Source organism: Pelobates fuscus, chromosome 10 (assembly GCF_036172605.1).
Source record: "Pelobates fuscus isolate aPelFus1 chromosome 10, aPelFus1.pri, whole genome shotgun sequence".
Lineage (NCBI taxonomy): Eukaryota > Metazoa > Chordata > Amphibia > Anura > Pelobatidae > Pelobates > Pelobates fuscus.
Genome location: NC_086326.1, coordinates 102,534,525 through 102,548,468, shown reverse-complemented (window position 1 = coordinate 102,548,468; position 13,944 = coordinate 102,534,525). Strand labels below are relative to the sequence as shown.

General features: G+C 40.0%; 1 protein-coding gene across 1 annotated transcript in view; it reads left to right on the top strand.

Moving 5' to 3' along the window:
- The window catches only part of WDFY4 (WDFY family member 4), a 344,228-nt gene extending 332,751 nt beyond the window's left edge, over window positions 1-11,477 (top strand). The window contains exons 61-62 of the mRNA XM_063434671.1: window positions 5,080-5,188; window positions 10,867-11,477. Of these exons, the coding sequence (XP_063290741.1) occupies window positions 5,080-5,188; window positions 10,867-10,930 (173 nt within the window). The 3' untranslated portion in view covers window positions 10,931-11,477. The remainder of the gene's footprint in view (window positions 1-5,079; window positions 5,189-10,866) is intronic.
- Window positions 11,478-13,944: the final 2,467 nt, after the last annotated feature.

The following is a 13,944-nucleotide window of genomic DNA, read 5'->3' as shown; positions in this document are numbered from 1 at the left end:
TGGATGTTTTAAACTTAAGGGCCAGTCAATTAATCTCTCTTAAGAATAAACAATATGATGCAAGTGCTTTACGTCTTCCTAATAAAAAGGTGAAGACAGTAATGAGATAAACCAAAATTAAAGTGGGTAACACACCCAGTAATTCTGTAATTCCTGTAATCTCTCTGCATTAAATGGATTCTGGGAAATGTTATGTAATATAATACAAATAAAAATGGCACTGTGAATATAGTTAACATAGCCGCAACCTAATTAGTGTGATAACCCAAAATGCAATTAAAACGTATAAAATGAACTGTATAAGGTGCACTGTGCCTTTAAATCTAGCCGTGACTTTTACAACAGTAGACAATTTAAAAATATTTAGAAAAACACTTGTGTTAATAAAATACTTGGTGCAAATGTGATCACCTCAATTCTTTGTGTTGAAAAACTTAAATAAATAATGGTCTCCATAATATTACACATAAAAAAGGAAAACATACAGTTGCAAGAAAAAAGTATGTGAACCCTTTGGAATGATATGGATTTCTGCACAAATATCTGATCATCATCTAAGTCACAACAATAGACAATCACAGTCTGCTTAAACTAATAACACACAAAGAATGAAATGTTGCCATGTTTTTATTGAACACACCATGTAAACATTCACAGTGCAGGTGGAAAAAAGTATGTGAACCCCTAGACTAATGACATCTCCAAGAACTAATTGGAGTGAGATGTCAGCCAACTGGAGTCCAATCAATGAGATGAGATTGGAGGTGTTGGTTACAGCTGCCCTGCCCTATAAAAACACACACCAGTTCTGGGTTTGCTTTTCACAAGAAGCATTGCCTGATGTGAATGATGCCTCGCACAAAAGAGCTCTCAGAAGACCTACGATTAAGAATTGTTGACTTGCATAAAGCTGGAAAGGGTTATAAAAGTATCTCCAAAAGCCTTGCTGTTCATCAGTCCACGGCAAGACAAATTGTCTATAAATGGAGAAAGTTCAGCACTGCTGCTACTCTCCCTAGGAGTGGCCGTCCTGTAAAGAAGACTGCAAGAGCACAGCACAGACTGCTCAATGAGGTGAAGAAGAATCCTAGAGTGTCAGCTAAAGACTTACAAAAGTCACTGGCAAATGCTAACATCCCTGTTAGCAAATCTACAATACGTAAAATGCTAAACAAGAATGGATTTCATGGGAGGATACCACAGAGGAAGCCACTGCGGTCCAAACAAAACATTGCTGCACGTTTACAGTTTGCACAAGAGCACCTGGATGTTCCAAAGCAGTACTAGCAAAATATTCTGTGGACAGATGAAACCAAAGTTGAGTTGTCTGGAAGAAACACACAACACTATGTGTGGCGAAAAAGAGGCACAGCACACCAACATCAAAACCTCATCCCAACTGTGAAGTATGGTGGTGGGGGCATCAAGGTTTGGGGTTGCTTTGCTGCGTCAGGGCCTGGACGGATTGCTATCATCGAAGGAAAAATTAATTCCCAAGTTTATCAAGACATTTTGCAGGAGAACTTAAGGCCATTTGTCTACCATCTGAAGCTCAACAGAAGATGGGTGTTGCAACAGGACAATGACCCAAAGCATAGAAGTAAATCAACAACAGAATGGCTTGAACAGAAGAAAATACGCCTTCTGAAGTGGCCCAGTCAGAGTCCTGACCTCAACCCAATTGAAGAAAGCGATTCACACCAGACATCTCAAGAATATTGCTGAACTGAAACAGTTCTGTAAAGAGGAATGGTCAAGAATTACTCCTGACCGTTGTGCACGTCTGATCTGCAACTACAGGAAATGTTTGGTTGAAGTTATTGCTGCCAAAGGAGGTTCAACCAGTTATTAAATCCAAGGGTTCACATACTTTTTCCACCTGCACTGTGAATGTTTACATGGTGTGTTCAATAAAAACATGGCCAAAAAAGAAATAAAGTATGGAGAGATCAATTAACAAAAAGCATAACCACCTGGGTGCTAATCCTCACTGGCATTCCCTCAAATACCAACATAAATAGTAATCATAGTACGAAAGAGAATGCACACCAAAAAGTCACAATAGTAACTAACCTGGTTTTTAATGAGCCAATGTAAACAAAATATACAGGCAAAATTACTAACAGTTATAAATAAAGTGATACAATAGGCACAAGGCAAAAATCAATAATCAATAGTTACCAAACATTTCTCACAAGCCTAGTAGGGCAGAAACAGGAACAAAAAATAACCCCCCAACGTTTCGGCCCCTTCCTGGTAGCCTTTATCAAGGGTGTATTGTATAACCTCTACATTCACTCAGACCTTGGCTTTAATCAGAGTGTATCTTTGGCATTGGTTCCTGCAAGTTTTCTCAGAATTTCAGCATTGCATTTCTTCTGAAATCTTATCCTTGGTTCCTGGGGTTGGAGTTTGAGGCGTCCTGACGTGTGTGTGTGATGACTAGTTTCAATGCAGTGACGGTGTTTACATTTGCACAATGCACTTTATTAACACCAGTACCAGTATTTTTCTAAAGACATTGTACAATTTTCTACTGTTTTAAAAGTGACGCCTGAAATTAAAGGCACAGCACACTTTATATAGTTCATTTTATTTATCTCAGACAATGAGACTTAATCATTGTTGTGTTGTTAACATTAATATCTTCACATATTGTTATAGATGTAAGTTTTTTTCCTATAATTTTGCACTTGCTCTTAGCCTTTTCCACTGTTCCCCTTTGTAGCTGTGGAGAGTTAATATAGTTTGCTGGGAGTGTTGATAGCTATATCACTTGATTAATGTTAGATCCCCATTGCATTGCTGTAGGACATATTCTGTGATGACAGGGAAGACCCTGTGGATATTTTCATACAAGAAAGGATACAAGAATGTGCGGGATGTGCGTAAGGCTAAGAACAAATGAGTGAAATCATATTCATCATTTAGAAAGAACCAGATGGTTTTCGTCTGTTGCAATCTGTTTCTAAGGTCTTGAAGGTAGAATGTATGAAGGCATTTGCAAGCCTTGCTACCAAGTTTCCCCAGTTCATAGCAAGAGCTGAAACAATTTGCTAAGATTCTTAGGCACTGACTAGTATCAAAGAAGTAACCAAGCCAAAGGTTGCAAGATCACCTTGTTATTTTAGGATGCTTCATTTATACATTCTGATGGTAGAATGTGAAAGCACGGCCAGGCAGTGTGTAAAGTGCACAAGCTCCTGGTATTAAATCATTTAATCAATCACTGTGATCTAAGTCATAATTAATTGTTTTCATGTCAGGAGTTTACATTGCTGGGCTGTAGTGTAGAGTAATTCCCAATAGAACACAGGTACCAGAAGCCTCCTGGAAGAGCATTGTATTCCTTACCCATGCCTTAGACTGAGGCATTCTCTAAAATACACCTTGAAAAATAGGTACAGTAATTTTATATGTTTTTATGATAAAATAAGCATCATTACTTTACCTTATGTTTTTACTTATATCAGAATAATCTCTTAGACAGTATTATGACACATTTTGCCTTGAAATGGTCAGAAAATTCCATCCCTGCAGATATGACACACACACAAATGTATGTGTGCACACTCGTCCCGTCACCATCTCACAGTGCAATTGCAGAGATAATTACATCGTTTAATCCTATCTCAAGCTCCATTATCACAAACCTGCACAACCCTCTCCCAGAAAAGCCCCTATTAATCCCATCATTAAGCGAAGCGCAGCTCTCTGGGGCCACATGCGTCCGTTCATCCCTCTCTCCCCAAGCAAGCAATACAGGCCGCCCATCTCCGGAGCTTCCCTGCCTTTCTCCGCTCTGGCTAATTAGCAGCTGCCTGCGTGCGCCTGCGTCTCCTTATTAATCCCGAGCTCCATAAACAAACAGCGAGAGGAGATTCTGCTGAAGCGGCATGCAATTTAGAAAGCAATAATACACAAATCCAATTTCAAACACAATAGTTTGAGCGTCGTGTCAGACTCTGTAACTATCACAGCCCTCAAATTCAATTGCAAGGCTCCTTTCCCAGCAGCAAGCTGAGATTAAATATATTTTTCTCAATTTAACAACTTGCTGACCATAAATTAAAGCAGTTTTCAAATATGTTTGTGTGTTTCTGTGAGTATGTATATATGTGTTTGTGCATGTAAGTGTGCATATATACATGTATAATGCACATATAGGAAAAATGTGTGGCTAATGCCTGCCTTTATGTAAATATCTGTGTATACATTGTATTATTATTTATAAGTGTTTAGAGAAAAACATGCACTTTAGAGACAACAATGCACTGAAAATATGCAATTTGGAATAGTTATTTTTTGAAGTGCTGCTTAAAATGTATCATGACCATTAAGTAATATTTGTGGCAGAGTCATTTAGATTGAAAGCTCTTTTAGTTTATGTGAATGCACCTACTCAACTGTATTGTAGAACATGTGTTCTTGGCAGTCTAATCCCGCATTATATCCATGTCTACCATAATTAAAACAATGTAGTTGTTCTTCAGAACAGCAGAATTTTTACATGTGGTCCTCTGATTACTGATCTGATTTCTTGTGTTGTAGTCTATCTAAAAAAACATAAAGCAGTCACCAAAACAGGATGCAAAATTAGATTAATCCGTGTAATTTGCAGCGTGGAGAGTTGACAAGAAAATTTGAAATTGTAGGCCAAAATTGACGACCTGAAAAGTTAGATGTTGGACGAAATTAACAATTAATTTCTCAGTTCTTGGTTTGTGTGAAAGTGATCTACATATTGCTATATGGTTCAGTATAATAGGCCGTGATATATAGAAAAAGCCTCAACTAATTGCATTATTGAGTATCTTTATATACATTCATTAATCCAGGGGTAGGCAACCTTCGGCACCCCAGATGTTGTGGACTACATCTCCCATAATGATCTTACAACCAAAATGTTGGCACAGCACCAAGGGTGGTGCAGTTCACAACATCTGGAGTGCTGATGTTTACGTACCCCTGACCTAATTAAAATGCATTAATCCATACATAACAAGTGCCAGTTATATAAAACAATGGGTACAGGCACTGTGCATGACACTGTTACAGCTATTTTCTGTTCTTGTACAGGTGCTAAACTAGGCACATCTCTGCACCTACTTCATCAGCTGGCTCCCGGTGTTTCAAGGACAGGGTCACAGCAGCGTCCAGCAGCGGTAACAGCCCTTGCTGTATCAAGGTATGTCATTTACATTCACCCTTTCCATTGGTACATTTATTTACCTTACATAGATCAGTTATAGATATTAGTCTAATTGGTCTGACCTTGTTGCTCTTTGAAGTAATTACAATACTCCAATTATATAACCATTATTAATTAAAACCTATTCTGAGCTTTGGGCCAGTGGGATTACATTTTGGACTTTGCACCTATGGTTAAAGTGTCTCTATAATAACAAAAATGTGTGTTTTTGGTTTGCCTTCAGTGATGAGACTTGCTAAACATATATGAATGCTGTGTTATCCCCAGTTGAGCGACAGTCATGGTGTTCTATAAGTCGGAAACCTATCCATCTATAAGTAATATTTCTTAGCTTCCCATGCCACTATGAAACATCTAGTCATTACTGGACATGTAGACACCCAACCAGATGTCACCGTCATGCTACTTTACAGAACAATAAATGAAAAGACACATATTTTGTTTGGTTGCAGAAAAATATTGCTTCCTGCTAAACAATATTTGCACTCCCACCAGCCAGAGTACAGCAGTCAACAGTGGCAAATTGGTTATTTCCAACTCGTAACGGCAATTCCAGCCAAGCAGTGTGTCAATATAGCAGCTCTAAAGCAAATTTAACATGCATTCCTGAAATTGTTCAGTAAAGGATCACTATAGTGTCAGGAAAACATAGCGGTTTTCCTGACACTATAGTGACCTGAGGGTGCCCCCCACCCTCAGGGTCCCCCTCCTGTGGCGCTGAAGGGGTTAAAACCACTTCAGCAGCTTACCTTATTCCAGCGCCGTGCTCCCTCGGCGCTGGTGACCTCTCCTCCCCCGCCGACATCAGCTCCCTCTGCCGACGTCAGCGGCGCCGCGCGCGCATTCAAGCTGTCAATAGGAAAGTATTTCTCAATGCTTTCCTATGGACACTCTGCGTGATGGAGGCATAATATGCCTGCAGCGTCGCAGATGCGCCTCTAGTGGCTGTCCGGAAGACAGCCACTAGAGGCTGTCTTAACCCTGCAATGTAAACATAGCAGTTTCTCTGAAACTGCTATGTTTGCATCTGAATGGTTAAAACCTGAGGGACATTGCACCCAGACCACTTAAAGGGAATCTCCAGTGCCAGGAAAACAATCCGTTTTCCTGGCACTGCAGGTTCCCTCTCCCTCCCACCCCCAATCCCCGGTGAAAACCCCTTCAGTCACTTACCTGAGGCAGCGACGATGTCCCTCGTAGCTGCCTCCTCCTCCGCACCGCTCCTCCTACTGACTCCGTCGGCCGGTGGGCGAGACTGATCCCGCCCACGGGCCGGGGAGACCTAGCATGCGCATTAGGTCTCCCCATAGGAAAGCATTGAAAAAGATTTTCAATGCTTTCCTATGGGGAAATGAGCGACGCTGGAGGTCCTCACACAGCGTGAGGACGTCCAGGGAAGCTCTAGCACAGATAATCTGTGCTATAATCCAGGAAGTTCCCTCTAGTGGCTGGCTAGTAGACAGTTTTACAGAAAACTGCAATAATTACACTTGCAGGGTTAGGAGTAGTGGGAGTTGGCACCCAGACCACTCCAATGGGCAGAAGTGGTCTGGGTGCCTGGAGTGTCCCTTTAATTGAGCTGAAGTGGTCTGGGTGACTATAGTGTCCATTTAAGCCATTGACATCCCTCACCAACACTTGCTAAAATGGACTGCATAGAAAGCCCATTCAAGGAGCACAGGAAGAGGGGGAGAAAGAGGCAGAGGGGGAAGAGAGTGACTAGGAAGGAGAGGGGAGACATGGACACAGAGGAGCAGTGAGGGGGAGAAAGAAACATATATATATATGAATGGTGGATCCAGGGGGGGCAACGGCAATTTCCCTTTCCCCCCAGATGCTCTCCCCTGCTGGCCAATGCAAGGCTGGCACTGTCCAAGCACCATGTGCCTTCACGGACCGGAGGGGAGATCAGAGATCTCCCTCCCCGTTCTGGAGGCACCATGCACGCAGCCGGCAGGGGAGGGAGGAAGAGAGGACCCGGGAGCTCAGCCTGCAGCTCCTCCGGATGCTTCTTGCGTGAGTACAGAGCGGTGCCGCGGGTACAGTGGTAACACTCCAGCTCTCGCGAGAGTGAAATCTAGCGCTGGAGCTATGGGCTAGAGTTCACTCTCACCACTGCGACCTCTAGCCCCATACACACACACAGACCCCCCATACACACATTGCCCCCCCCCACACACACACACACAGCCACCCAAACACACATTGCCCTACACACTGAACCTATCACACAAACTGCACCCCTCACACATTGCACCACTGCTCCTATACCCTACTACAGCCCCATATCCCAGCAGACCCCAGGTAAGTTGTCAAACTGTTCTTAAACGGTTTGACTACTTACTCTGGGAGCGGGTCCCGGCACTTCTGGCACCATAACCACTACACAGAGCAGTAGTGGTTATTGTGCATGTATTATTTCTTTAAATAATCTATAAGTGCTCCTCCCGAGATCAGGCTCTGGATCCGCCACTGGTGTGTGTGTATGTGTATATATATATATATATATATATATATATATATATCATGTATATTAATGTGTGTATTAGTTATATATATATAATTATGCCTATTATATTTACACATATAGTAATGTACATATATATATATACGTAATACACAGAGAAATGTAATTGATATGTACCATATGTAATGAGCAGATATTGGCCCAGTCTTGTTGCTAGGTGCATACTCCAGCACAATAACATATTTAAAGTGAAGAGCGCACCCACAGGACTTCAAAATAAACAAGATACCGTCATTTTTTACAGTTGTGCCCTACATACATTCACCATTTCAGTCCCATTACCAAGCTTTTCTTAATATGTCAAGGTAGTTGGACTGAAACATTGGTTATATGCAAAGGCACGTCTGCTTAAAATAAATCTGCACTCTTGTTTTTTTTTAAGCCTATATGTGCTTTTTTTCACGTTGGAGTAATCATTTTTAATCTTAAATTATCTTTTCTAACTCTGTATTTGCACACTATGCTGGTGCGACGCATTATGGTGCTGGTAAATAATTTTTTTCCAGGGCTCCTTTTAATTCCCAGTCCGGCCCTGTGTGTGTGTGTGAGTATGTAGTGTGTATAGGTTTAGGTTATTTAGTGTGTCTATTTAGGTTATTTATTATTATTACTGGTATTTATATAGCGCCAGCATATTCCATAGCGCTTTATAATATTATCAAAGGGGGAGATTTAACAATAAATGAGAAAATTACAAAAACTAACTGGAACAATAGTTTGAAGATAGTGTGTCTGTGTGTAGAGTGTGTGTAGATTATGTAGTGTGTGTGTGTAGGTTATGTAATCTGTGTGTTTATAGTGTATGTTCACAGGATCTGACCGCCCAAGTTGTCCAAATAGCTCTCAGATCCCTGTAGTGTAGCCGAATCGCCACCGGGGTAAATTTTTGAATGACCACACATGTGGGTGCTGCCCAAAATAGTTCCATAAGAAAAGAGGTGGCAGCCGGTCACTCTTCAGATGTTCCTATGCAAATTCAAACAAAGGATCCCCCGGGCTCGTAGGGAGCAAATGCTCCCTTCGTTCAGGAGTGTCTTTTCCCCAAACAGCTCTCTCCTGGCTTGTCTGTGGGAGAAGCAGGCGATGGTACAATGTTCCCAGGGTTTACAAGTTAAGGTATCCATCATATAGTTTCACACACTCGACGACCAAGTACCGCTGCCTGTGTTCTGGAGACAAAATAGCCACCATTCACTGTAGCACATGCGTTCGGTTATACTAATTGCAGCCACCCAGAAAGAGCACTTGAGTTAACTGTTTCTTTTGAAGTTAACGAGCCAGAGGGTGATCAGTGTTTGGTAGCTTAAAGTACTAAACTAAGGGGGGAACAGATTGGGTTCGGTGAAATGGGGAAGGTTAAAATAGAGAAGTTATTCACACCTGCCTTTGTCTTAAAAAAAAACAAAAAACATTTTCCAGACTGGAACTCACCTATTCTTCTGGGGGGGGTGGTGGGGGGCTGTGACTGGCCCCCACTTGCAGGGGTAGAAAAAGTTAAATTACTTACCTTTTCTCCCACACAGCGCTGATCTCAGCCAATTCAATGCTTTTCATTAGGAAAGCAGTGGGAGGCTGGTGCACATGCGCGGCAGAACACCGAGCTGCACCAATCAGATGATCTCTTTGAGACCATCTGATAAAAATAGTGGAGTTTAATCTGGTAATTCCTTGGAAGCACCTGTAGTGGCTCTATGAGTGAGAGCCACTAGAGGCACTTAAAACCTGCAATGAAAACATTGTCATTCTGCAGAACAGCAATGTTTTCAGCTACAGGGTTAAAACTGAGTTGCTATTAAATCTTCAGACCTGTAGACCAGCCAATCACAGATGCCCCAATTATTTTTTTCTGGCAAATGCTGACCTATATTCTATAACTCTCTACAAAAGGCTTTACAGACAAAGCAGGGGGTTGTATATCAGTAATCTTCTCTCTACTTATGAAAGTAGTTAGCTAAACTAAGCTCCCAGAACCCTTTGCAGAGCTTTCTGATATCATTTACAACTACTGGAGCAGAAGGGGAAATATTGGACAGAGACAAATCGGGAAATTTACAGAACAAAATTATTTGTTTTAAAAAATAAAGAAACATGGAGAAGATAAAATAAAATTAAAAAAACAAGCAAACATAATTCTAACAATAACATTGCATGTAATGTCCATGAGTTGCTTCTTAAGCTCTCTCAACAGACAGTGATATTTTTGTATATCTTGTGGCTCTCCACTGGTTTTTGTCAGTGCTCTATTTGAGTTGTGATCATGTACTGCAGGACAGTGGCCAACTGGAAGGGTAGGTTTTTTTGTGGGGGTAGGTGGGACTAAGGAGACACGAGTTAAGTATGCTGAAAAACATGTACTTTTGTACTTTTTCTTCTTCTTCAAAAACAAATTCATAAATTACTGTGCAACAATAAACAAAAAATAAAATACTGCTAATTATTAGGCCAAAAAGAGGCATAAGAGCAGTGTTAGTGCCTAGCATGTCCCTTTAACCCCTTAAGGACCAAACTTCTGGAATAAAAGGGAATCATGACGTGTCACACACGTCATGTGTCCTTAAGGGGTTAAGAAGTGTAATACATATGCTTACAATATATATAAAATATTTTTTACTATTTTATGGTTTACGTGCCTTTATGTATACAGGCAATTTCACAACCTGTTTTCATTGCCATACAAAGAAATTTAGCTCCTGCAGCTCACGGTTGTCAAACCAGTAGAAAATAGATCGTAGCTGTTATTAATATCTGGTTGTAAATTCAGACAATTTAAATAAGCATTCACACTTTGCACCTGTGATATAACATCACTCTTAAATGGTTTGTAGAGATGCAACATATCTAATGGTATTCTTGGTATGAAGAGATTTAAATTCATAATCTCAGAGTGTCCTTTGCAACAGTCCCATTTTACTTGTACACCGGGGAGGAAGATGTGACTAACCTTAAAACTCACATTACATTTGGCGTCTCTGTTACACTGAAAGATAAAATTAAATTGGTGTTACCAACGCTGAGTCTTCTTAAACTGTGTATGAATGGAAAATATAAGAAGAAGAATTCTAGTCCATTACATGTGTAAAGTGCCATTCATTTGAAACTCCAATGCTAACCTAGCAATTTTTTGCAGGAATTTCTCAAAACTCCTTGTCGGTGATGAAAGAGGAACAATCACAAGCTGGCATCTGGATTAATAGACTTAAAGGTTGGCCTTGTCCTGGCCATAAAAAGTGCCTTATTGACGTCTTGTTACTTAAGGACATCAGAGAAGTAAAATAACAATATATTCCTTTGCCCAGGAGGTGTGAAAGTCCACATGCTGGTCACCATCCTAACATAGTACTGGACACTCGGTTAAAAATAACAATAGAATTGGTGCACTGTTTTCGCTTGCCATAATCAACAAATTACACTATAATATGGTTAATGTATTTTTTATTTTATTTTTTATTTTGAATATTGGTAACTATATATAGGCAGTGGCAGCAACATGCTATATATTGAGTAAAGGATGATATCCTTGGGGAATATCTGGATATTTTCTTTAAATGGTATGGTAAGTAGGAAAATAAATTTTCTTCTCGAGATGTGTATTCCATAAGAATTTGTAGCAAATGTTTCCCATTCACTTTTAATTAAATTACTACCATACTTCTTAAGGTGGCATATAGATAGGCTTTCTTGAAGAGTCACCCTAGCACACAGTTCCCTAAAGAGGGTGCACAAAAGGACTATAATGAGTTGACTTGGTTTCAATGAGTTGACTCAGCTTTATGTAGGTACTGAACATTGATGTTCATATTTTTATATAAATATAATAATATTGCTTAACATATTAAACATATTACATATTAACATATTAAATTTACTAGCTAAAACATAATGCATTAGCTTTTTCTATCAGGGATGCTTTTTCCAGTGAACAAATTGACTAGTCTTTCCCCCACAGTCCCTGTTTTGTCCTTTACATTTCAAGCTCTCTAGTCATATGTTCAAACCTCAGGTTCCAGGGTTCTAATCTTGCCAGAGTAGATTGAGGAAAAAATAAGGTCAGAGTACATACAAAAAAAAAAAATAGATCCTTAGCATCACAACATATCTTTCCATAGTTAGGTCTGTTCTAAATGCACTGAAGATAAAAAAAAAAGAAATATATGCAATGGTTTCAGCTTTGTTTTTTCTTCTTTCTAGATAGGTCGAGAAAGGTATTTACAATAACTCCAGGCATACTAAACCTAGTTTTGTAACATAAACATTTTATTGTGTAGAAATCATTGTATGACTATATCCACTTACTGCTACTGGCTGGTCCTGACTTGTATAAACATTTGGATTTTATAATATTTTTAATTTCTTTGGAAACGTATATTTTATTTTAATTAAACTTATACTGAATTAAATCACTAATAGTTTACCGTGTTTTCTTATAACACTAATTTGATTGACATACTGTTATTAACAATGCTTTCTAATTAATCAAATATTTTTTACTGCAGATCTAGAATACAGTTTGACTACAATTTGTATCAGCACTGTCTTAAAATACTAGCCATAGGTTTTTTTTAACCTTGGTACCTTTTGTGATACATGGCTGCACAAGGGCTGTACAAACTACATCTGTAGGCATCTACATCTAGAAAATTTCCATTATTCTTGGTCTACTGTGTATTCACAGCACAGTGCTTATTGGTCTACATACTGGTCTTTAGACTACGTTATATTTTGGGCTTGCATATATTATGTTTATTGCTTTTATTTATTTTATTGCTTTGGTGTATTTACTAAGACATTCCAGAAAACTGTGGCTGGATTTACCAACTAAGCCGGAGGAGTCCTAGTCGCATACAAAGAATATGTCTAATTTAAACATGGCTACTTTTACATTCAGATCTTGCTGAGTACATCCGATACAGTAGACATTCCCACTATAGTACTGTTAACACAGACTTCACGCTTTCTCAGTTGTTTTTGTAATGTATCATTTTTATTGCATTTCTGTGAACATTAAACTCAGACAGTTGTAAACATTCCATCTTCATATACAGTTTGTTACCATTGTAGAAACAAAGACATAAAAATTGACAATATTTCAAAACACACATTGGACAAATGCAGGGGAGGGGAGGTATGAGAAGACGATCGAGTGGATGGGAAGTCAACTTGAGTTATGACTGTGGGTATCTGCCTTGGATTCTAGATGCTATCTCTTCAAAGTAACAAAGTGTTGAGACAGGCTCAGGCACTGAGGGTAGCGGTGTTGTGGAGAAAGGCTCAGGCACTGAGGGTAGTGGTGTTGTGGAGACAGGCTCAGGCACCAAGTGTAGTGGTGTTGTGGAGACAGGCTTGGAGACTATGGTGAGGCCTAATAGAAAGCAGTTGTTGTTGTTCTATCATAAGAGGTATGGAGATGGACAATGGTGGTCTTGTGAGATGTCTTCCCGGAGCTACTGCTCACAGAGACAGGAGACGTAATTTGTAATATTGTTAAGCGAGCAAAGCAGGAAGGGGAATTGGATGTACTTGTCCATCTAGGGACAAATGACTTGGCTTGCAATGAGGTTTCAGAGGCAAAGGACGTTTTTAGTGTTTTTGCCAATGATATACGGCAGGTTGCTTCAACACTGTCATTCTCAGAAGTTCTGCCTGTGCATAACACTCAGAACGACAGGCGGATGCATATTAGGGACTTTAACTTGTGGCTTGGTGAATGGTGTCGGGAGCAAGGATTTGGCTTTATTTCTCATGGTAGCTCTGTTTGGAATGGAAATAAACTGTACAAAAACATGGTTTGCATCTTTCTCAAAAGGGAACAAATCTTCTCAGTGAGCAGTTCCGAGGTTTTGCTAGGGTGTATTTAAACTAGGAGGGGGGAGCAAAAGGGTGATGAGAGAGCCAGGTTTCTGTTATGGCTAGTAAATCTATAGAACGAGAGATGAAGAAGTCATGGACAGCAGTGGATTTAGTTATATTGCAAACAGAGCGTGCGTTCCAGAGGGCAGTATTGAAGGAGGATTTAGAGGAACATGAGATGGGTATGAGATTAGTGTGGATCCATGGGTTAGTATGTGCTGAGTTTGTTGCGAGGGGGCCTGGGTTAGGAGAGACATCACCAGCAGCTAGGAGCAGAAGGATAGAAAGGAAGTGAAGGTGGGAGTAGGATTTGAAAGTTTTGTAGGAGGGTATGTATGTAGAGGATTTGGTAAAACAT